Consider the following 25,818-nt stretch of genomic DNA (forward strand, 5'->3'; position numbering starts at 1 on the left):
TTCAGTTTCAGACCTTTCCACTTAGTAATTTCTCATTACTAAAATCTGCCGCGATTTACTGAACTCCAAAGTTACAAATATTGGTGATTTCAGTATTCTTGAAACGAAAAATTCACTAAGTTTTTTTGAAAAGCATTTTTCTCCGCGTTTCATGCAATTTGATCACTTTTGGCGGAAAAAAATATTTTGAATTTTCGAAATTTTTCCAAGTCTCGAAAAAAAATGTGAGTGAAAAATTTTCAAAGTTTTTCTAAAAACTACTTTTCTCCGTGTTTTAAGCTATTCCGATCATTTTGAGCCAATAAAAAATTTTTAGAATTTTGCTAATTAGCTAATTGATAATTATCCAATTAACTGATTATCTGACGTAAAACTTGTTACAACAAAAGTTTTTTTTCATGGTAATATGAACACACTCGATTGATCCGCAACCTTTTACGATGTTCACAACTAAAGATATTCGACAAACAAGAAAGGTGGTAAAAAGTGGTAAAGTGGCAAAAAGTGGCCTTAAGACACGTGGAAAAGTTTGGAAAAGTTGGTCAGCCATAAAGGACATCTATTAGGACTCAAAAATGTCAAAAATCCTTTGTAAGCTTTGTGTGTCGGCAGATCGATTTTTTCAGACGGATCTGTCTGTACTATATGTCTGAGTGGTTATGTTTTGTTGTTTCACACACACTCATTCCCTTAGCATGTAAATACAACAAGGATGTAAATATAGAGGATTCAGGTGAACGGAACGAGAGCTAACCCTGAAGGGCAGGTAGTGTAATGTTTAGCTTATTTTGGTTTCTATGTAGTAGTTTCAGTTTCTTTGTAGTAGTTCCTTTAGTCCTAGGTTTGTAGTTTTGGGGTTACTACTTTCTAACATACTTTCTTATATTTACAGGGTTGTTTTTAGTTCTAGTGAGTGTCTGCTGCTGTAAGAGTGAAAGCCAGACAAGTCAAGTTCCAGTGTGTGTGTGTGTCACGGGGACCACACAGAAGAACCTAAAGAGAAGATCTAGTGTTTGTGAGTAAGGGAATATCACAACACGTTCACATCACTTCTGGGGAAGTGATAGAAGAATTAGTTTCTAAGAAGTTAGAAGAAGTTAGAAGAAGTAGTTTATAAGAAGTTTGAACTGTTATTAAGAAGGATTTACAGTTTTGGGAAGATTTGTTTGTAATCACATTACCACACCACTCACGAGGTTAAGTGAGTGAGAGTTGTGTTTGAGGTCTGTGTAGAGTGACGTGCAGTGATAGTGAGTGCAGCGTTAGTGTGCTAACCCATTACCAATTTGTTAACAATTCATTTACTAATAAATAATAATAATAAATACAACATTTATAAACCGCCTTATAGCTAAATCATATAACTCGATATAATTTAATCCTGGAGATAAACTCCAGTGCTTTCTAAAGCGGCTCTTACATTAACTGAGCTTAGTTTAATTGAAAATTAGACATGACAAGTTCATTTTACCTATGTAAATGCAAAATCAATCAAATGCTAGAGAAAAGAAGTATGTTTTAAGTTTGGTCTTGAAAGATGTAACTGACTCAGCTGATCTTATGTCGTATGGCAAGGAATTAAATACTTTAACTGCACAGTGACTAAAAGCTTTCTCTGTGTTTACATAGTTAGGAGAGGGCGGAAAACTAAGGTAAAAATAATCATTATCAAGACGTACATTTTTAAAACTTTGCTGCCTAGGAGATATCAACTCTTTTAAGTAAGGAGGAGCTATATTATTTAAACACTTGTAGGCAAGTAGGGCAATCTTAAAATCTATTCTAAATCTAACTGGTAGAAAATGAACTTTCTTAAGTAGTGGAGTAGTGTGTGCCTTTCTTCCTCTCCCGAAAATAAATCTTACAGCAGAATTTTGCACCTTCTGTAAACGACTTAAATCATAAGAGCTCAGTCCAAAATATACGCTATTGCAATAATCAATTCTAGAGAGTACTAGAGCATGAACAAGCTGAATCTTAAGGTTAAAAGACAGTTTTGATGCAATAAACCACAAATTTCTGATCTGAATATTACATGCTTGAACCACTGACGTAATCTGATCACTCATTGAAAGATAACTGTCCAAATACAGCCCAAGACTCTTCACAGTTCCACTAACAACATGTGGCTCTTGATCCTTAACAATCTGTAGAGAGGCTGGAATATTTTGTGAGTCAAATTTAGAGGATATAACGATGACTTCAGTCTTAGAAGAATTCAGTTGAAGGAAATTGTTTGTCATCTATTTCTTGATATCAGACATACAGTGTTCCATATTGTGCTCTAGCTGTGATGGGTCATCAGAATCAAGAGTGAAATACAGCTGGGTGTCATCAGCATACAAATGAATATAGCACCCATGCATACTTGCAATGTTCTCAAGATCTTTGGTGTACAATATGAATAGCAGGGGGCCAAGGATTGAACCTTGTGGCACACCTATCTCAAGAACAGTTGCTGAGGAAGACGAATCCTTGACTTTGACACAAAATGAACGGTTAGCCAAGTAGGACCTGATCCATGTAAGAGCAATGCCTGTAATGCCATAAGCAGATCTTAGCTTCTTGATTAATCTTGGGTGATTGACAGTATCAAATGCAGCACTCAAATCTAGAAGTAAAAGAACAACTTTAGTTTTCTTGTCAATAGTTATCAAGATGTCGTTATGGATTCTGGTTGTTGCAGTTTCACAGCTATGAAACTTCCTATAGCCGGACTGAACTTTAGAAAGCAAGTTGTTATCCTCAAGATAACTGGTGAGCTGTATAGATACACACTTCTCAATGATTTTTGACAAGAATGAGAGATTGCTAATAGGCCTATAGTTAGATAGAGATTCACCGTCAAGGCCACGTTTCTTCAAACTTGGACGAATGAGAGCCTCCTTAAGTTTTATAGGAAACTCACCTTTAACTAATGATTCATTGACTATAAATGAGATCAGAGGAAGGAGTTCTGGGAGACACTTGATGAGAATCTTTGTAGGTATGGGGTCAAGATCACAGAATTTGTTAGACATATTCTTTATGATGCTTACTAGTTCTTCATCAGACACATGACGGAATTGTACTATCTTTGGGCTATTAGAAAGAGGAACAAATTCATCTGAGTTAGGAGAATCTTGGGATTGTTGTTCTAAATAAATGTTGTTGTATATGTTGTCGACCTTTGATTTAAAGAACTGTGCAAAGTTGTTAGCACTCTCAAGATTTGAAGAGCAAGAAGGTGTAGTAGTACTAACTTTTTCTTTATTGAGCAACTTATTAACGATGGAATAAGTCTTTTTAGCATCACCTGCACTAAGTTGAATGAATCATACAGTACAACCGGTCAAATTAGACTAAGTCCAATTCAATGCTTTACGGACTACTTACCAAGGCCAAATACCTCAAGTATATTTCTCAGCGATTGTACACCAGAAGAAATAGAGAAAATCATTAGCGAACTCAAGAATGGAAAAGCTAGTGACATCCCTATTCACGTCATCAAACGAACGTATAAGATTATAAGCCCACTCCTGTCAGTATTATTTAATGAACACATGAGAAATGGAACTTTTCCAGACCGACTGAAAATTGGTAAAATTAGCCCTATATACAAAAAAGACGGTACAGAATATCTCGAAAACTATAGGCCAGTATCTACCCTAGCTGTGTTCGGAAAGTTATTTGAGAAAGTAATCTACTCCCGTTTGTACAGTTTTCTTGTGTCGCAGAACGTTTTGTTTGAGAACCAGTTTGGTTTTAGGAAGAGTCACTCAACTAACCACGCCCTTAATTACTCAGTTGACTATGTAAACTCCCATATAAAGGAAAAGCAACATGTATTAGGTATCTTTATCGACTTATCAAAGGCATTTGACACTATCAGTCACGATAAACTTCTCATAAAACTTGACAAATATGGTATAAGAGGTAACGCAAACGAGCTTATTGGAAGTTACCTATCTAACAGACAGCAGTACGTTTCAGTTTTAGGTGAGGAATCTGATAAACTCCCTGTTATTTGTGGAGTACCACAAGGTAGTGTTTTAGGACCGCTACTGTTTATAATTTACATAAACGATATCTATAACTCATCAGACCTAGGAAAATTTATACTTTTCGCTGATGACACCAATATATTTGTAGTCGACAAATCTGTCCAGAATCTCTACCAAAAAGCTAATACTATAATGAATTCTGTTTACAATTATATGAAATGCAATCTTCTCCACATTAACATCAAGAAATGCTGTTACATTCACTTTACACCAGGAAAGAAGGATGTAACTAGTAGTAGTAGTAATGATCTTATTTTAACGTTGAATAACACAGTCATTAAACGTGTTGATGAAACTAAATTCCTCGGCGTTATTATAGATAAAAACCTTAACTGGAAACCTCATACTGCATATCTTAGTTCTAAATTAAAGTGTGGAGTCGGTAAACTCTGCCGTATGAGAAGATGTATACCTAAAGAGCTGTATAATGACCTCTACCACACTCTTCGAATCTCATCTAGGATATGGGATCTCAGTGTGGGGAGGCATATCGAACAATAGGCTTGAACCAATATTTAAAATTCAAAAAAAGTGCACTCGTATTCTATTTGGTGATCAAGAGGCATACAGTAATAAGTTCAAAACATGTGCTAGAACCCGCCCAATTGGATCCCAAAAACTCGGAGCCGACTTCTATGAACGAGAATCAAGTAAACCCCTTCTCAGCAGAAACAAAATACTCTGCGTGCATAATTTGTATAAGTACCACTGTCTACTTGAAATGTTTAAAATAATCAAACTTCACACTCCAATACCGATGTACAATTTATTTCAAAAGTCACCCCGACGTGATAACTACTTTATTAACCCCCGCTGCAACCAATTTGTTTGCATATAAAACCTCGAATATGTGGAATAAATTCCTTAAACCTTCTAGTAAGATTGACTTCTCGTCCCCAATTGCACTTGTTAAAGGTCGCATTAAAACTATGCTACTCAATGCTCAAAAAGCTGGAAACACTGATGAATGGTCAGAACTCAACTTTGATGGAAATGACATGTGCCTATAATTAAGAACACACAAACTAGTCCATATAGATTTCATACTACACACACAAAATAACACACACAATACACACCACAGTCAAACATAGAAACTATATATTTACACATATAACACAAAACACTGATCAGCTCATCCGCTTTACACTAGTGTCTGGACTTGTCTGGAGTGTTCGTCTGGAACGTGGGACGGACTCACAAATATATTGTGTAAACGTAGCGCACGAAACTTAAATATTGTATAACTCTATCATTTCATTACCCAGCGTGATTTACCGCGCCAGAATAATGAAATGAAGCCGCGCTATAGATCTGTGAACCTACAGTGACTTATATCTTATATTTTGTATCTCTTACTACGTAACGCGAAATTAAGTTGTATCACACTCCCGGTTTTGGACCCCAATGTTAACCTTGCAGCAACTGTGTCAGCCCAATATACTCTAGAAGTATGATCACACTTATTTTAATGGGGGGGGTGACATGTCTCCAATGTCTCCAATGTCTTTTGTCTTTTTTGAAAAGATAGGGTGCAGAGACATGTCCTGGAGACATTGGAGACATTGGAGACACAGCTTTTGGAGACATTGGAGACATTGGAGACATTGGGGACATTGGAGACATTGGAGACAAAGCTTTTGGAGACATTGGAGACATTGGAGACACTGGAGACGTAGATGTATGATTGGAGAAGGAGGAGGATTTAGGAGGAGGATGACCCGGGAGGAGGACTCAGGAGGAGAAGGAGGAGGATGAGGACTCAGGAAGAGGACTGAGGAGGACTGAGAAGGAGGAGGACTGAGGAGTACTGAGGAGGATGGCTGAGAGGGAGGAGGAGGAGGAGGAAGAGGAAGAGGACTGAGGAGGAGGAGTAGGACTGAGGAGGAGAAGGAGGAGGACCTAGGAGGAGGACCCAGAAGGAGGACTCAGGAGGAGGAGGAGGAGAACTCAGGAAAAGGACTGAGAAGGAGGAGGACTCAGGAGTACTGAAGAGGATGACTGAGGAGGAGGAGGAGGAGGAGAAGGACTGAGGAGGAGAAGGAGAAGGTGGAGGAACTAGGAGGAGGATGAACCAGGAGGAGGACTCAGGAGGAAGAGGAGGAGGACTCAGGAGGAGGACTTAGGAGGAATGAGAAGGAGGAGGACTGAGGAGAACTGAGGACTGAGGAGGAAGAGGAGGAGATTGAAGAGGAGAAAGAGGACCCAGGAGGAGGAGGACTGAAGAGGACGATGAGGATGAGCACTGAGGAGGAGGAGGAGGACTGAGGAGGATGGCTGAGGAGGATGACTGAGAGGGAGGAGGAGGAGGACTGAGGAGGAGGAGGAGAAGGACTGAGGAGGAGAAGGAGGAGGACCTAGGAGGAGGAGGACCCAGGAGGAGGACTCAGGAGAAGGATTCAGGAAAACTGAGGAGTGAATAGGAGGAGGAGGGGGAGGACCTAGGAGGAGGAGGACCCAGAAGGAGGACTGAGGAGGAGGAGGAGGAGGAGAACTCAGAAAGAGGACTGAGGAGGACTGAGAAGGAGGAGGACTGAGAAGGAGGAGGACTGAGGAGTACTGAAGAGGATGACTGAGGAGGAGGAGGAGGAGAAGGACTGAGGAGGAGAAGGAGAAGGTGGAGGAACTAGGAGGAGGATGAACCAGGAGGAGGACTCAGGAGGAAGAGGGGGAGGACTCAGGAGGAGGACTTAGGAGGAATGAGAAGGAGGAGGACTGAGGAGAACTGAGGAGGAGGAGGCCTGAATAGGAGGAGGAGGGGGACTGGGGAGGACTGAGGAGGAGGAGGACTGACGAGAAGGATGAGGAGGAGGACTGAGGACTGAGGAGGAAGAGGAGGATGAAGAGGAGGAAGAGGACCCAGGAGGAGGAGGACTGAAGAGGACGATGAGGATGAGGACTGAGGAGGAGGAGGACTGAGGAGGATGGCTGAGGAGGATGACTGAGAGGGAGGAGGAGGAGGACTGAGGAGGAGGAGGAGAAGGACTGAGGAGGAGAAGGAGGAGGACCTAGGAGGAGGAGGACCCAGGAGGAGGACTCAGGAGAAGGACTCAGGAAAACTGAGGAGTGAATAGGAGGAGGAGGGGGAGGACCTAGGAGGAGGAGGACCCAGAAGGAGGACTGAGGAGGAGAACTCAGGAAGAGGACTGAGGAGGACTGAGAAGGAGGAGGACTGAGAAGGAGGAGGACTGAGGAGTACTGAAGAGGATGACTGAGGAGGAGGAGGAGAATGACTGAGGAGGAAAAGGAGAAGGTGGAGGAACTAGGAGGAGGATGAACCAGGAGGAGGACTCAGGAGGAAGAGGGGGAGGACTCAGGAGGAGGACTTAGGAGGAATGAGAAGGAGGAGGACTGAGGAGAACTGAGGTGGAGGAGGAGGAGGACTGAATAGGAGGAGGAGGACTGACGAGAAGGATGAGGAGGAGGACTGAGGGCTGAGGAGGAAGAGGAGGAGGATGAAGAGGAGGAAGAGGACCCAGGAGGAGAAGGACTGAAGAGGAGGATGAGGATGAGGACTGAGGAGGAGGAGGAGGACTGAGGAGGACTGAGGAGGATGGCTGAGGAGGATGACTGAGAGGGAGGAGGAGGACTGAAGAGGAGGAGGAGAAGGACTGAGGAGGAGAAGGAGGAGGACCTAGGAGGAGGAGGACCCAGGAGGAGGACTCAGGAGGAGGAGGAGGACTCAGGAGGAAGACTCAGGAAAACTGAGGAGGAGGAGGAGGAGTGAATGGGAGGAGGAGGGGGACTGGGGAGGACTGAGGAAGAGGAGGACTAAGGAGAAGGATGAGGAGGAGGACTGAGGAGGAGGATGAGGACTGAGGAGGAGGACTGAGGAGTACTGATGAGGATGGCTGAGGAGGACGGCTGAGGAGGATGGCTGAGGAGGATGACTGAGGAGGATGACTGAGAGGGAGGAGGAGGAGGAGGAGGAGAAGGACTGAGGAGGAGGAGGAGGAGGAGAAGGAGGAGGACCTAGGAGGAGGAGGACTCAGGAAGAGGAGGACTCAGGAGGAGGACTCAGGAAGAGGAGTCAGGAGGAGGACTGAGAAGGAGGAGGACTGAGGAGAACTGAGGAGGAGGATGAGGACTGAATAGGAGGAGGGGGACCTGGGGGAGGACTGAGGAGGAGGGGGACTTGGGGAGGACTGAGGAGGAGGAGGAAGACTGACGAGAAAGATGAGGAGGAGGACTGAGGAGGAGGACTGATGATTGAGGAGGAAGAGGAGGAGGATGAAGAGGAGTAGGAGGAGTAGGAGGACTCAGGAGGAGGAGGACTCAGGAGGAGGAGGAGAACGACTCAGGAGGACTCAGGAGGAAGAGGAGGAGGAGGAGGAAGAGGAGGAGGCTGTGTCTCCAATGTCTCCAAAAGCTGTGTCTCTAATGTCCCCAATGTCCCAAATGTCCCCAATGTCTCCAATGTCTCCAAAAGCTGTGTCTCCAATGTCTCCAAAAGCTGTGTCTCTAATGTCCCCAATGTCCCAAATGTCCCAAATGTCTCCAATGTCTCCAAAAGCTGTGTCTCCAATGTCTCCAATGTCTCCAATGTCTCCAATGTCATGTCACCCCCCCCCCCCCCCCCCCCCCCCCCCCTTTAATGAACAAAAGACCCATAATTAATTTAATCAGATACTCGTCAACAGCAGCAGTTTCCTTACGTGTGATGTGTTGTCCTTCTCCTTTCTGTGTCCCCGTCGTTTTGTTTTGTGACAATACATTGTAGTAGTGTTTTAATATTTAAATCGAACGCAACTCAATAGTTAATAATAACAAACACAAATACTATTTTAAATAATTGATTAATATCGATTTATATACGAACCAAACATTAATTAATCTTTAATAACCTTTTATATATGTGTTAAACGATCCAGGGCATATCTAAAATTCGATAATGAACTTCATATATTATTAGTGCCGCGTGCTGATAAATATTCTGGGAATCAATCCACCCAATCGTGGCGATAACATATTTTTGTGCTTGGCCGGTTTTAGGTTTGAGTTTGTGCTCCAAAAGTGGTAAATCGGGTGCTAGTAAAGCTCTTGCAGGCAACTGGCTCCTTTTGCCAACTGCTTTTGGTTTAAGCGCTGACTCACATTTGGAACTGGCACTGGTATAATTGTAATATCCTACGAAGTCAGCATGCTATATTATTTTGCAAAACTCGTTTAATATCTTGACAATATTTAAAGTTTATGGTTTTAGGTTTAGGCGCGGCGCACGCACCGCTTATATGTTATAGCTCATTCAGCTTCTGTTTTCAGCGCTGTGTTGCTACACACTGTATAGCATGTGGGTCAAGCGCGGTGCCGCGCCTAAACAGCAAAAGAGTTATTTATTTTAAAATTTATTTTTGTATCTCAAAAATGATGTAAAGTTTTTAATATGACGAAGAATTAAAGCTATTTCCGTATAGCCTAAGTGCTAAGCATGCTCGTTAGAAAAACTATGAACAATGAACATAACATGCTAGCTTTCTTTATTTTGTAAGTCGCGTCGGCTGACATCTTGGGTTGTACTGGATGTAACAAGTTTATTATCGGATGTCTACTTATATTTATTATGATATCATTATTCATTGTAATGGCAATAAAATTTAAATTTTGTTTTACTTAAAAAAATTTTGTTTTACTTACTATCTTGTAACCTTGTTTTGTAGAAGTGATCTCTTGTGGATACAATGACTGAGGATGCTCTCTCTCTCAGTGGCGTAACGAAAGGCCCTGCTGACCCCGCTGTGCAGGGGGCGCCGTCTTAGGGGGGCGCCAAATCGTCGTTTGAATGTGGGACAATTTCGAAAACTTAACTAAAGTACTAGCAAAACTGCGAGTTTTGCTCTAGATACACACTTTTTTAGAGATTTTACCGGCGTATTCTTTAAAGTCACCTAATTTGTTCAATTTTAGGGAGGGGCACCAAAAGGGGGGGGGGGTGTCATGTCCGTCTATGTCCGCCTATGTCCTGTCCTTTTTGGATTCTATGAGACAACGGACGTGTTTTTTGGGACATTGGCGGACACGGACGGACATTGGCGGACTCGGACGGACATTGGCGGACTCGGACGGACATTGGCGGACTCGGACGGACATTGGCGGACCCGGACGGACATTGACGGACTTGGATGGACATTGATGGACATTAGCGGACATTGGTGGACATTAGCGGACAAACATTTTGAGGACTGAAGAGTACTGAAGAGTACTGAAGAGTACTGAAGAGTACTGAGGAGGATGGCTGAGAAGGATGGCTGAGGAGGATGGCTGAGGAGGATGACTGAGGAGGATGACTGAGGAGGATGACTGAGAGGGAGAAGAAGGATCAGGAAGACCCAGGAAGAGGAGGAGGAGGAGGACCCAGAAGGAGGACCTAGGAGGAGGAGGAGGAGAACTGAGGAGGATGACTGAGGAGGAGGAGGACTCAGGAGGAGGACTGAGGAGGACTGAGAAGGAGGAGGACTGAGGAGGATGGCTGAGGAGGATGGCTGAGGAGGATGGCTGAGGAGGATGGCTGAGGAGGATGACTGAGAGGGAGGAGGAGGAGGAAGAGGAGGAAGAAGACTGAGGAGGAGGAGGAGAAGGACTGAGGAGGAGAAGGAGGAGAAGGAGAAGGAGGACCCAGGAGGAGGAGGACCCAGGAGGAGGACCCAGGAAAAGGCCCCAGGAGAAGGAGGAGGACTGGGGAGGAGGAGAACTGTTGAGGACTGATGAGGAGGACTGAGGACGAGGAGGAAGAGTAGGAGGAGGACTGAGGAGGGGAGGAGGAAGAGGACTGGGGAGGATCAGGAAGACCCAGGAGGACCCAGGAGGAGGAGGAGGAGGAGGAGGACTGAGGAGGACTGAGGAGGAGGACTGACGATGACTGAGAAGGAGGAGGACTGAGGAGTACTGAGGAGGTTGGCTGAGGAGGATGGCTGGGGAGGATGGCTGAGGAGGATGACTGAGGAGGATGACTGAGAGGGAGGAGGAGGAGGACTCAGGAGGAGGACTCAGAAGGAAGAGGAGGAGGACTCAGGAGGAGGACTTAGGAGAAATGAGAAGGAGGACTGAGGAGAACTGAGGAGGAGGAGGAGGAGGACTGAATAGGAGGAGGAGAAGGAGGGGGACTGGGAGAGGACTGGGGAGGAGGAGGACTGATGAGAAGGATGAGGAGGAGGACCCAGGAGGAGGAGGAGGACCCAGAAGGAGGACCTAGGAGGAGGAGGAGGAGGAGGACCCAGAAGGAGGACCTAGGAGGAGGAGGAGGAGGAGAACTGAGGAGGATGACTGAGGAGGAGGAGGACTCAGAGGAGGACTGAGGAGGACTGAGAAGGAGGAGGGCTGAGGAGGATGGCTGAGGAGGATGGCTGAGGAGGATGACTGAGAGGAAGAGGAGGAAGAGGAGGAAGAGGACTGAGGAGGAGGAGGAGAAGGACTGAGGAGGAGAAGGAGGACCCAGGAGGAGGAGGACCTAGGAGGAGGAGGACCCAGGAGGAGGACCCAGGAAAAGGCCCCAGGAGGAGGAGGAGGACTGGGGAGGAGGAGAACTGTTGAGGACTGATGAGGAGGACTGAGGACGAGGAGGAAGAGTAGGAGGAGGAGTGAGGAGGGGAGGAGGAAGAGGACTGGGGAGGATCAGGAAGACCCAGGAGGACCCAGGAGGAGGAGGAGGAGGAGGACCCAGGAGGAGGAGGACTGAGGAGGACTGAGGAGGAGGACTGACGATGACTGAGAAGGAGGAGGACTGAGGATTACTGAGGAGGATGGCTGAGGAGGATGGCTGGGGAGGATGGCTGAGGAGGATGATTGAGGAGGATGACTGAGAGGGAGGAGGAGGAGGACTCAGGAGGAGGACTCAGAAGGAAAAGGAGGAGGACTCAGGAGGAGGACTTAGGAGAAATGAGAAGGAGGACTGAGGAGAACTGAGGAGGAGGAGGAGGACTGAATAGGAGTAGAAGAAGGAGGGGGACTGGGAGAGGACTGGGGAGGAGGAGGACTGATGAGAAGGATGAGGAGGAGGACCCAGGAGGAGGAGGACTGAGGACCGAGGAGGAAGAGGAGGAGGAGGACCCAGGAGGAGGAGGACTGAGGAGGACTGAGGAGGATGGCTGAGGAGGATGACTGAGAGGGAAGAGGAGGAGGAGGAGGAGGAGGACTGAGGAGGACTGAGAAGGAGGAGGAGGAGGACTGAGGAGGACTGAGAAGGGGGACTGGGGGAGGACTGAGGAGGAGGATGGAGGACTGAGGAGAAGGATGAGGAGGAGGACTGACGAGGACTGAGGACTGAGGAGGAAGAGGAGGAGGATGAAGAGGAGGAGGACGACCCAGGAGGAGGACCCAGGAGGAGGACTCAGGAGGAGGAGGAGGACTGGGGAGGAGGAGGACTGTTGAGGACTGATGAAGAGGACTGAGGATGAGGAGGAGGAGTAGGAGGAGGACTGAGGAGGGGAGGAGGAAGAGGACTGAGGAAGATCAGGAAGACCCAGGGGGAGGAGGAGGAAGAGTAGGAGGAGGAAGCATCTAAATGTTATTTCCATTTTTGTCCGTTTTTGTCCATTTTTGTCCGTTTTTGTCCGCTCTATTTTTTGTCCGTTTTGAAAATATAGGGTACTGAACGGACAAAAATCATGATCCCCCTATAACAGCAAAAATTGAACATTTTATTTAGCAATTTAGGTGTCCATTAATGTCCGCCTATGTCCGCCTATGTCCGCCTATGTCCGCCTATGTCCGTCTATGTCCGCCTATGTCCGCCAATGTCCGCCTATGTCCGTCTATGTCCGCCTATGTCCGCCTATGTCCTGTCCTTTTTGGATTCTATGAGACAAGCGGACATAGACGGACGTGACACCCCCCCAAAAGGGGAGGGGGCGCCAACAGGGGGGCGCTTTTTTCGGCAGGGGGCGCCAACAGGCAACGTTACGCCACTGCTCTCTCTGATGTTTTCCTGTACAGTCGTTTATAATCTGGGCAATCATGATTCTTTTGATACAGTCTCTCAATCTTTCTTCTCATTGCTTTTGCTAGTTGACAGTGTGTAGACCACCATTCAGCGTTATGATCTTTTCTTGGGATGAAAGTTTTTTCTTTAGCATGCTTGTCCAAAATACTGCTCAGCTCAGACTCATAGATATCAACTGCACTATCGAGGTCATTGAAGCAATCAGTGTCACATAGTTTTGACTTAAGAATGTCCTCAACAAAAGCATCTAGGTCTATGCAAGCAATGTTTCTGTAAGTAATTGGTTCTAGAGTGCCTATGGGTGCTGGAGATACATTGCAATTAAAAGCAACAAAGTAGTGGTCAGACGATGTGCCAGAATCAGTAATGACAGGATCTAGAACTTCAATGCAATCGTGAGTAAAAGAACCATCCCTGGTAATTACAAGATCTAATATGCCCCCATCTCTGTGTGTTGCAGCTGAAATTTGTTACACCCACCCACAAGACTTAAGTAGTGAATTAAACCTTTGTGCAACTGAATCATTTTCGTCTTCAATGTGGATATTAAAATCACCCATGATCAAGGGCTTTCCAGGTTTGTCTACTAAATCAACCAAGAGTTGCTCAAAGTCAGTTAGAAATTGGGGGATGTTAGCACTCTGAGATGTGGAGGTGCCAGAACGGTAAATTGAAACAATTCGTAGTATATCTCCAGAAGAACCCATTTAACCAATTGTTACCAATTTAGTTACTAACCCAAATTACAACTTGTTTTACTTTGTCTCCCGTGATTGATCAGAACATACAATTTAACAGTGGTAGCAGGAAGGAACGATTAGATCAATCATGGGGAAGACAAAGTCCCTAGGTCTTTTGACTCTTAAGGTTGCGAACAAAATGAAGGAGCAGACTTTAGGCTAGAAACTTTATTGTATTTATAGACAATATTATATTTATAGCCTAAAGTTTGCTTCTTCATTTTTTTCGCAACCTTAAGAGTCAAAAGATAACTTCTCCAAGAAAAATCAAGGTTAAATGCGACTCATAAATATAGCCCCCTTGAACTGTATTTACCGAAGTGAGCAAAGTTCGATTTATTTTTTAGTATTGACAAAATAAACGATGTAATTTTTTAATTTGTTAACCTACATTACAAATTTCGATATAAATTCAATAAAGACTGAAAGTTTATAAACACCTTGTAAATCAAAGTCTAATTCAAATACAATCGGTGAGTGTTATTTAATCACCATAAGCAATGAGGAATTGCTCTAAGGATGTTGAATATATCATACCAATAGATAGCGCTCGATTATAAATATATACAGTTTTGAAAATGTGCTGTACTACGCCGCGCATAAGTGTTTATAAATTAGATTGTGAACATGAATATTTGTTTCGTGAATAATTAAATTAAGTTTTTGCATTGTCATTTTCAACAAGCAAAAATTTACTGAAAAGTTGATGTTGATCTTCATAAATTAACTCGGAGGTTGGAGGACTTCGCCGCTTCGACGCGCCGCGCGAACTAGCATTCTTGCTTCGCATCGTCGATTATTGCTCTGCTTCGCAGAGCAACGATCTCGATGGGTTGACATCGTCAACCAAACTCGGAGGCTTCAAGTTTTAATATTTAAATTAAATAGCAAGCTAGATTTTTAGTTTACTAAATTGTAAATTTATTCATTATTTGTTATTAAATTGTTTGCAATCCAAAATTAAATTAATTTTCCTATTTAAATGTGTTGTGTGCCGTGCCCTGGTCGTACGTTTGGTAATATTTTATTTATAGCATTTTTTGAGTAAACTGCATAAATTATGTATTTATTTTATAATTGTCAACCAGATTGTTTTAATTTTGTAAAATCTAAAACGCGCGGCTTAGGTGCGTCGCGTTTGGAGTCATTTTTAAAAAATGTTGTTTTCTTGAATTGTATTAATTGGTAATACATAATAACAATAATAGAAATCAAATTTTGATCAACCTGGTAAGCCCAGGTTTTTATATTTATGTTCATAAAACATAAATATAAAAACCGAACAGAGATTCGGTTGAATGACAGGCTGAGCGCTTTTACTAAATCGCTCACCCAAATTTTAAGAAAATTCTTGTTAAAAGGCCCTTTGGGGATGAAATTGATCTGGATCGGTGTATTTTTGGACGCTGATTCCGAATCACCCCATGACGTAGGGTGAAAATGCTTCCCTGGAGAGTTATGGGCAAAAACCGTTTTGGTCACGTGACAGGCTAGTAAAACATGAATTCGATTGTTTAGGGCTCGGGTTAGGGTTAGGGTTGTGGTAATGGGTAAGAGTTATGGATAGCTTCGGGGTTATGGTTAGGGTTAGGGTTGGGATTAGGGTTTATGTAAAACCGTTTTGTACGGCTGCAAAACCATAAAAACCAATGTCACGTGAAATTTTTGGGCGAGCGAATTAGTAAAAGCCAATGCTGAGCGCCGCCCAGTAAATTTTGATTATTTGTCTTTATAAAAAGCTATTAACACCAATCACACGAGCTTATTACTTTTGATTTGTAATTCAAGCAAAATTGTTTTCGTAGTTAAATATATCCTATTTTATAAAGGTCTAGTATTTTGATGACACGAGTTGAGATCTCGAGGACTGCAGTCGTACTATACAGCAAAAAAATCTTTTGACCTCTTATATTATTCGGACTCGTAAAATCTGGACTATTAAGGATTGGACAATACGTAACCTGAATATCCGAGGAGAGTTCTGTTATGTAGCTTGTTATTGTAATTTGTGATCCAAACATACAAAAGAAGGCATATTACCTGAATAACTTAGGTGAGATCTTGGGACGTTTGCTTGGTCTCAAAATTCAAAACTGAGCACTGCTTACTATCAGTATCTAGCTTAATATCTAAGGTGAGATATAGATCACGAAACCTTCTTTTGACTTCAATATCCGAACCTTGTAGAAAGTAGGATTATTTTCATTTTGGTTTGTTATATTTGAGTACTGGACCGTTTCTGCTTATGATATGACTGTTTGGCTGGGTAAGTTGATAGGAGTGACTAATTGATTGGAGTGCCTAATTTTGTGAGATGGAATACCACACAGGGCAGAGGTACTCAGATGCTGTGGGATACATTAGGAAGCGCCGTCGTTTCGAATTCTAAAGAACGACGGTAATGTCTCTCCGGGGAGACAGAGGGGCGAGAAAGAACTTTGTCAATATAGACAGTTTAGATTTGAACTTGGGGCTGCAAGGCCAAGGGTGATTTTCAAAATATTGAGTTTTTAAGGGTTATTTTTATATAGGGTCGTTGTGACATTATGTGTATACTGTTTGAAACATTTTATTGATTGAAATAAATTTTCGTGCACATACAGTTGAATTTTATAATTCAATTTTGTGAGCTGTATGTTGATGATTATGCAGGCCCTGCGTGGGGTTGAACTTACAATTTTAAATTTATCTATAAGTATGATATCACATGTATTGATTGTACTCTGCTTAATACAGGTTTTGTCTTCCTTTTAGATCCCCAGATATGATTCCCCAATCATCTTCTTCTTGATGTTTAACCAAAAAAAACTAGAAACGGCTGAAAAGTTAATTTAACAGTGCAAAAGCATGAACTCGCTCAGTCCAAACTCGCTGCATTAAAAAGTAAATTTAATTCTGAGCCCCCAACACAATATATCGGCCAGTAATTAAATAACTTGGTGTAGAGCTCAGACAGCACACTCCATCCATCAGAGGCAGCTATTGAGGGCGTCCAGGCGTCCGTGGACGCCCTAAAATTATTATCTGGTGGCTGGTGCTTAAAATAGAAATAGTAATTAGTAATAGTGTTAGGAAATAACAAATCGCAATATAAAGCTCTTTATTCACTATCATACGTTTTAATGTAAGCGCATGCATGATCTTCGTGAAATTTTGTGTTGTAGGGAGTCCAACCCTACCATTGGACTTCTCAGCCGCGCAGTTTTAACACATAGTTAATTGTAAACGTTACAAAGCACATCGTGGGCATCCCACTACAGGTAATCTATTATGATTTGCCTCGATTTGAGGGTCCAGGACCCTTTGCAGTTTGAACTATTGACTGCTATGATACTGCGCGGCTAAGATTGTACACGTGTGGTGTCCTGTTTCAACCATGTTATAAGTTTTTGTTTTTGTTTGCTGTCGCCTGTAAAGTGTTACACATTACATATAACAAGGCCCTGTGTGTAATGTATTCGGTAGTTTGGAGGGATCAGCTTGAGCCGGCTCCCAAGCCCCCTCCCCCCCCCCCCCCCCAGTCCATCGATTGGACCCCCAACAAAACTGCCAGCCAGCTCCCACGAGCCGCCTCTGCCATCCATCATTATACAATTAGACCCCTGATTATAATGTATCTTGAGACATGGCATAATGTTTTTAGCTCTTTACTTATCTCCTTCGATAATTACCATCATCATTATCGGGGGATGAAAACCATTGACCACATACAACTGAACTCAGAAAATAGAAAAACATCCATACAAACTCAAAATAAGCAATTCATGAAGCATACACTCTAATTATTGCAGATTATAGATGATACAGTATTGCACTGCCTCCAGAATCTAACCCACCACTGTAGTAAATGACAACAGGCTAGTATTACAATACCACTAATGATACACAAAACCACCAATTAAACCATCTCCCGAATATAAAAATTAAAAAAACTTTAATCATTTGGTTTCGTCAGAGTTTTGTCGGCACTAAACCAATAAAAACCATGCCCATAACTCCAACTGTTTTCTTGATTAAGCTGTTCGGAAATTACCCACAGACAGACAGACACACAGACACACACATTTTGGGATTATTAGTATAGATTAGACTACAATTATATTAGCCCAAATTTAATTTTAGACCTTTTAATTTTTTCAGTACTTATAAATCAAATAGTTTTTGCTATGTCTCCTCAGTGAGCTTGAGGTAGGAGTGTGTAGGAATAATCTCGGTTTGTCATCCCGCTGTTTGTGAGGAGTCCTCGCAAACAGCGGGATGACAAACCGAGATTATTCCCACAGCACACACTCCCCCACCGTTTTAAGTTAACACTGAATTCGAAAAAGGTTTAACGTATTGATCTAGTTTATAATGTGTTCTTTTTGTGTATTGATGATTTTATTCTATACTGTATAGTTTTTATTAAGTTTATATAAGTCAAGTTTATACTTTTATATAACTGAAAGTTGTTTGAAAGGTATTCCTAAACTGATTCACACAAATTCCTATTGTTAGAAAGTCAAAATGTCTCTCATGGAAAAGCAACTCGACCCTTTGTTCTTAGCTCGGAGCTACCTCAGAAGAAGGAAATTTGATTCCTGTATAGAGATTTGCTCCAAAATGCTGGAGAAAAATCCTTATGATCAATGTGCCTGGTTCATGAAAGCTAAAGCCCTGACAGAACAAGTTTATGTTGATGAAGTTGAAGCGGACGCAGATGGAATTGCTGAGATGCTTATGGATGACAATAGTATTGCTCAGGTACTTTTCTTTTTATTTTACATCTCACTTCTGAGGCGAGCCTTTACCAATTGTCATTCTGCTGTTATATTAACTATTAATTGAACTCATTTTTCAAACTCATTCCAGTCTACGAAAGGACTGAGGCAGTTAAAGAAATATAGCCCCGATCATGATAGACCAAGAATTGGACCGTAGATCATATCAAAATTGTAGCCTGGAATCATAGCAACACATTTTTCATGAACTTATTACTATATTAAATAACTTTCTGTTGCAATGATAATAAGGTTGAGTATTGTATCATTACCAAATAACTAACACTTATAAATTTGAAATTTAGCTGTATATAAATTGATAATATATAACATGGTTGGTCTGTATAGCTATAATGTAAATCACGAGGACGAAAGCATAATTAATGCTAATTGATTAGGACATCATCAAAAATATCTACAATCGAGGTGTTTTACAATTGTACACGACGACAACAATAGTATCATTGCTGACTCTCCTAGGTAGCAAGACCTGGCACCTCCTTCAAGAAACCAGGAACATCAGGACAGGGCACCTCAACCTCCCAGGGGGTCAGACCCATGTCCCAGTCAGGGAGACCAGTCAGTGGGTTTGTGAGGCCGGGTACTCAGTCTGGCAGACCTGGTACCATGGAACAAGCTATCATGACTCCCCGTACTGCTCATACTGCACGACCTGTTACCAGGTATGTTACCAGTGCTGCAGGTATGTTACCAGTGCTGCAGGTATGTTACCAGTGCTGCAGGTATGTTACCAGTGCTGCAGGTATGTTACCAGTGCTGCAGGTATGTTACCAGTGCTGCAGGTATGTTACCAGTGCTGCAGGTATGTTACCAGTGCTGCAGGTATGTTAATTATTACCAGGTATGTTACCAGTGCTGCAGGTATGTTATCATTGCTGCAGGTATGTTAATTGTTACCAGGTATGTTACCAGTGCTGCAGGTATGTTACCAGTGCTGCAGGTATGTTACCAGTGCTGCAGGTATGTTACCAGTGCTGCAGGTATGTTACCAGTGCTGCAGGTATGTTAATTATTACCAGGTATGTTACCAGTGCTGCAGGTATGTTACCAGTGCTACAGGTATGTGTTTCTTTCAGTTTACTAATGTTCTCTGCCGTATCTATTCTAAGAAACCTTGCTTACTTTTACTGTTAGAAAATATTCAGACATTATTATTTTCTGAGAATTGGAATAATAAAAGCGCTCTTTCTTTATTGTAGATCAATATTGATATTTATAATTTAGAATATAATACGAATGAAATATTAAGAGATGAAGTTGTATCTGTCCTTAATTTTTAAATATAATAATATATAAATACAGTCAAACCTCTTTATACCGTGCCTTTCTATACCGGGTACCTCGGTCGTTATTATTAATCTTCATATTATAATTTCCTATATTTATAAATTAAATTTCAATGTATAATCATAGATAATAATCCTATTTAGGAGTAAAATAGAATCAATCTCCTCAAGAATCAGTTTTTCTCAGGCTTATGTGATGCAGAGGCACATATTAGGTGCGATGGGTGCGGGATCGCACAATTTACCGTTTTCCGCACATTTCCGCATAATTTATTGTTTTCCGCACTATTCCGAACATTTTGTAATTTTCTGCATATTTCCGCATAATCTAGCACTTTCCGCGTAATTTCGCATAATTTTGAAATTTTCGCGTTAAGATTTTCGAGTGTAAAAACCAAAATATTTTAAAAGTCGGGCTTTTTACGACCGTGACCCTGGCCCTTTCGGGACCCTGACCCAGGCCCTTTCGGGACCCTGACCCAGGCCCTTTCGGGACCCTGACCCAGGCCCTTTCGGGACCGTGACCCAGGCCCTTTTGGAACTCATACCTAGGCCACGTGACCCAGTTACCACGTTACCCAGGCCCTTTCGGGACCCTGACCCAGGCCCTTTTGGGACCTTGACCCAGGCCCTTTCGGGACCGTGACCCAGGCCCTTTTGGAACTCATACCTAGGCCACGTGACCTAATTACCACGTGACCCAGGCCCTTTCGGGACCCTGACCCAGGCCCTTTTGGGACCTTGACCCAGGCCCTTTCGGGACCCTGACCCAGGCCCTTTCGGGACCCTGACCGAGGCCCTTTTGGAACTCATGCCTAGGCCACGTGCTCACGTGACCCGGTTACCACGTGACCCAGGCCTTTTCGGGACCGTGACCCAGGCCCTTTCGGGACCGTTACCCTGGCCCTTTCGGGACCGTGATCCCAGGCCCTTTCGGGTCCGTGACCCAGGCCGTTATGGAACCCTCGTCGTTACCGTACTTCGATTATAGTGTATCAGTTATCATTCGTAACTTCACCACATCATCTGCTTACTCTATATCACATCACAACGTCATGGACCGTTTCCTAAAGAAACGAACAGCTACAGACAGTGACCGGCTGCACGACGGCCAGGCCCCCTCATTATTCGGGGTCCCACGGAGATCATATCATGTCACCAATTAGTGACGTATGATTAGTGATGTGATCCATCAGTAGAATTTAATTGACCTAGAAATGGGCTAGATACAGAGTAGAGTTCACATGTCAACTCTGTTCACATAATATTATTAGTTAAATTGTGTTAATACTTTACCATACTACACGTAGTAAAACAAATAAACCCTGTTTACAATGAGATAACATCACATGATCGAATCACGTGTTTTGATAACAAAGCTAGAGACTAAGGGGTATGGAGCACACTGCTTTTCATGTGTTTTATAGACTGACCATTAGTTCTTTTACACAGATTGTACTACTAGTCTTAACTATAATTCTAAAGTTTATCTTTTGTGGGGACCGAGGGCTCGTCGTCCGAGTATAAAGCTGACACTCTTGATCACTACGTTCATAGAAATATTTCCTTTACCCTCATGAGATGTTGTCTGTATATATTGTCTTAACAATTGATCAATGTTCTCATTGTTCCAAATCTCATGATTCAATTTCACTTAACAAATTAACTCCTAACTAACCTTATGCCTAACTTACCTTATGCCTAACACGCATTACACATTATTTTATTTCCTCATCTTTGCCTTTGTTGATTGTTCATCTTCTCGCACAATTCCTTAAGTGGGCTAGTCATCGTCATGTGAATGTTTGCATAATGATCATTATGATCATTATGAGCCTAACATATTTTTTTCCGGTTTACTTGCTACACGTTGCGATCAAAAGGGTGTTTCAACGATTTACTTTACTGAAGCCCGTACTGTATCTAGCCCATTTCTAGGTCAGTTAAATTCTACTGATGGATCACATCACTAATTATACGTCACTAATTGGTTATATGATCTGATCTCCGTGGGACCCCTAATAATAAGGGGGCCTGGTCGTCGGCCTCTCCAGTGACCCATCATCAAGCTCACCACACAAGAAACAGAAGATACCTGCATGGGATCTGATCGACTCTATCAAGAGGCGTCTTCAAATAACTGTCTCCTGATCTCTACCAGATCAAGTCACTGTTCTCGGATAACTGAATCTCAATATTAGGTTCAATCATGGTCTTAGTAAAGAACTACACCTTCAGTAACACATAAACAGACCTATTTTTGATAAGAGCGGCGGTTATACGTTTAGAATTTCCAAAGTCCTTGAGAAAATGCAAAAGAAAACCGCACAATTCCCGCACAAATTTCGAAAAAATCGCCGCACATTTGCCGCATAATTGGTAAAAATTTACCGCACCTTACCGCACATTTAACCTTTATAGTCGGGTGTGGTACCGCATAATTTCGATTTTGTTACCGCACCTAATATGTGCCTCTGCAATGTGATGTATACATGGGCCATGAAGTGAGCAACCTAGAGGGGATACGATTAGATTATTAGATAAATATACCATTAGTGGGCTTAGAAGGCTACAACTTTCCCTGAAAATGCGTGCTCCTACTGGAAATCATTAATCGTTCAATTTCCGTAGAACTAGAAAGTTGCATTAATGTACCATTCGGGCCACTTTGTTAGCTTGGGCTTTATTAAACGAAGCCGCCCACTGATCTATGACCGTCATTATCATTCATTCGATTGTTATTCCGGGTAAGGACAATGTGGCCCTAAATTGGCTGCATCTGATTTGTGATCCGTTGTTGCGTAGACAACAAACTGAATTATAAATGTTTTGTAAATTGCTTTTATCCCAAGTCTCGACCTATTCCAGTCTCGACATATTCCACACCACTTATCACCTGATCGTTCGGTTTTCCGGTTTTTAATCGGTTTCCGGTTTTTAATCGGGTACTTACAAAGCCGGCAGGCTGTAAAAATTGCAATAAAATAAAAACGCATTTTATTGCAGTGCGTCCGGTAGATTTGTACGTTTGGGAACTGCGTCCATGCTGTCAGAGCCTGACGGCCCTTTCATCAACCCCTCTCAACTAAATCTTGCAAAGTACGCTGACAGGCCTGGTCTCAACAAAGTCCTGTTCGATTATCTCTTCTACCACGAGAACGACATCAAGAACTCCCTCGAACTTGCAGCTCTTGCAACTCAGGTAAGATTAGAAACATGATGTTAAAGTTGCGGGTTTTCATCTCCTTTTTCTGGACACGTGACAGGTAGATGGGTGTCATCAGTCATGTGTCTAGAAAAAGTGGTATTGCGAACTCACCAAACAATTAGAAATACTCCGGCAATCTGGTAATCTGTCCACGGATACTTCATCACCTTGTTGCAGTTATTTACCACTAGCACTAAGCGCTTTTTTAACGTCTGTTTGTTGGCTGTGCGTTAACCGTTTGTTTACCGGGCTGTGCTTTAAGTTTCCGTGTTTTGTGTCACGTGACCAACGTCCGTTAACAGTTTGTAAACAAGCGTTCGACAGATTACCAAGTTCCCGGATAAATGTTTATCATTATAATATGATAACATAACACCATCATGAACTAGCATGTTACACACAATATGTAATATCACGCTCTCTGGTTTGCTGATTGCTAATATTGTGTTAAACTGGAAACTGAGCTGTTTAACGGATTGCTCTTACGTTGCTTCTTGCTTTGCTCTCGTGATATAGATATGCACACTTGCTTCTTATCATTATTGTACTGTGAACGTTTCCATCTAATTTACCTGATTTTTCATCTAATTTACCTGATTTTTCATCTTATTTACCTTCCCTACACAGTCGTCCAAATATGATGATTGGTGGTGGAAACAACAGCTCGGCAAGTGCTACTACAGATTGGGACTCTTCCGAGACGCGGAGAAGCAGTTCCAATCCGCCCTGAAACAACAACCAACAGTTGACAACTACCTGTACCTGGCTAAAGTGTTTGTGAAGTTAGATCAGCCGCTAGCTGCTCTGGACCTGTTTGAGAAGGGAATGGAAGTGTTCCCGGGGGAGGTGTCCCTGATAATCGGGGGAGCCAGAGTACACGAGGGGTTAGGAGATCTGGATAGCTCGGTTAAGTTCTACAAGAAAGTGTTCCAGTATGATGCGTCATGTGTGGAGGCTATAGCTTGTATTGGTACTCATAACTTTTACTCTGACATGCCTGAAATAGCTTTACGTTCCTTCAGACGGCTGCTGCAAATGGGGGTTTGTAACACTGAACTTTACAATAATATCGGACTGTGCTGTTTCTATGCGCAGCAGTATGATATGTCTCTGACGTGTTTCGAGCGTGCGATAAGTCTTGCTCAGAAGGAAAACGTGGCGGATGTGTGGTATAATGTCGGGCATATTGCTGTGGGAATTGGGGACTCAAACCTGGCATACCAAGCATTCCAAATGGCTCTTATCTCGGATAACAACCACGCGGAGGCGTACAACAATCTGGCGGTTCTGGAGATGAGGAAAGGAAAAGTAGAGCAAGCCAGAGCTTACTTCCTCTCAGCCATGACGATAAACCAGGAGCTATACGAGGCCCATTATAATCTGGCTATTCTCTCTGAAGGGCAGGGTGACCTAACTCAAAGGGGGGCAATAATGAATGCCTAATGTGAGTATCATCTGTCAATGTCTTGTAAAAAAGTCTGTAAAAGAGATATGAGTAACTTATATCAAGAAAACAACAGGAAGTTGTCGTCGTTGAAAAAAAATAAATATCTAGAATATAAATTAGAATATAAAATAACAGTCAGTCAAATGTGTCGCAAATGTAAATTATCAAATGGTAAAACTGGTGATACAGTCACCAAAAATAAAACTAAGTATAATAGTTAGAAAATAAATTAAATTGGTCTATAAACACCACTAGGTATAATAGGGTCTATAAATAAAAGTGGTTTATAAAACTACCAATTTGCGAACCCTAATTTTTCAATATTTAAAAAATAATAATGATAATAATAATAAAAATAAATACAACATTTATAATCCGCCTTATACTAAATCATATAACACGATTATAATTTAATCCTGGAGATAACTCCAGTGCTTTCTAAAGCGGCTCTACCCTTTAACTGAGCTTAGTTTAATTGAAAATTAGACATGACAAGTTCCATTTGACCTATTTAAAATGCAAAAATCAAATCAAAGCTAGAGAAAAGAAGTATGTTTTAGTTGGTCCTTGAAAGACGTAACAGACGCCGCTGATCTGATGTCGTATGGCAAGGAATTAAATAATTAACTGCACAGGTGACTAAAAGCATTCTCTGTGTTATCATAGTTGTAGGAGAGGGGCGGAAACTAAGGTAAAAATAATCATTATCAAACGTACATTTTTAAAACATTGCTGCCTAGGAGATATCAACTCTTTAAGTAAGGAGGAGCGATATTATGAAATCATGTATGTGAATTATAAGATAATAAAGTTAGTAGTATTACTGAGACTGTGTTTACATAACACTACAATTTTAGATTACTGATTGGTATTTAACCGATACCTGACTTGACAGCTCCCTCCCAAAGGGCCCTCAAACAAAACCGGATTTTTTCGATCTATCAGTTGAGTCGACCAATAAAAATTCTCAGTAGACTTAGTGGTAGATCCAACAGTACCTTAAGATCACAGATAAGCTATGTTAAAAAAACCGAAAAGATGCTACATCATAAAAAACATTTGGAAGTTAGCTTAGTTTTATAAAAACGTCAATCAAACAATTTAATAATACAATAAATTGAATCGAGTGATGCAATTGGCAGAGCACAATCATAATCCTGAGCAATAAATCTCATCTTTCCCTCATACTTCTTTTTTTCAGGATCAAGTTGAAGGACTAATGGGATATAGGGCCGTCCATACCTTCTTGTCTGGCCTGAAATGCACAGTTGAAACAATCACAGTATATAATACATTAATCTAGTTAATGATCATATAGATGTTAAGTCATGATTAGAGTTATTCATAAATAATTTGTCAATTTAAAAATTACATGCTA

The 25,818-nt window shown here is 42.2% G+C and overlaps 3 protein-coding genes across 3 annotated transcripts in view; 2 read left to right on the forward strand and 1 right to left on the reverse strand.

Moving 5' to 3' along the window:
* LOC134811419 (protein MON2 homolog) overlaps positions 1-25,818 on the reverse strand; it is a 155,371-nt gene that overhangs the window by 94,371 nt on the left and 35,182 nt on the right. The window lies entirely within an intron of this gene.
* Positions 1-25,818, forward strand: part of LOC134811427 (sideroflexin-1-like) — a 101,707-nt gene that overhangs the window by 1,425 nt on the left and 74,464 nt on the right. The window lies entirely within an intron of this gene.
* LOC134811992 (tetratricopeptide repeat protein 8-like) lies at positions 18,225-24,436 on the forward strand. Its single transcript, XM_063819166.1, has 4 exons — positions 18,225-18,461; positions 18,959-19,161; positions 22,792-22,987; positions 23,621-24,436. The coding sequence occupies exons 1-4, from the start codon at positions 18,225-18,227 to the stop codon at positions 24,434-24,436; spliced, it is 1,452 nt and encodes a 483-aa protein (XP_063675236.1).

Source organism: Bolinopsis microptera, chromosome 2 (assembly GCF_026151205.1).
Source record: "Bolinopsis microptera isolate Bmic1 chromosome 2, MBARI_Bmic_1.0, whole genome shotgun sequence".
NCBI classification, from domain to species: domain Eukaryota; kingdom Metazoa; phylum Ctenophora; class Tentaculata; order Lobata; family Bolinopsidae; genus Bolinopsis; species Bolinopsis microptera.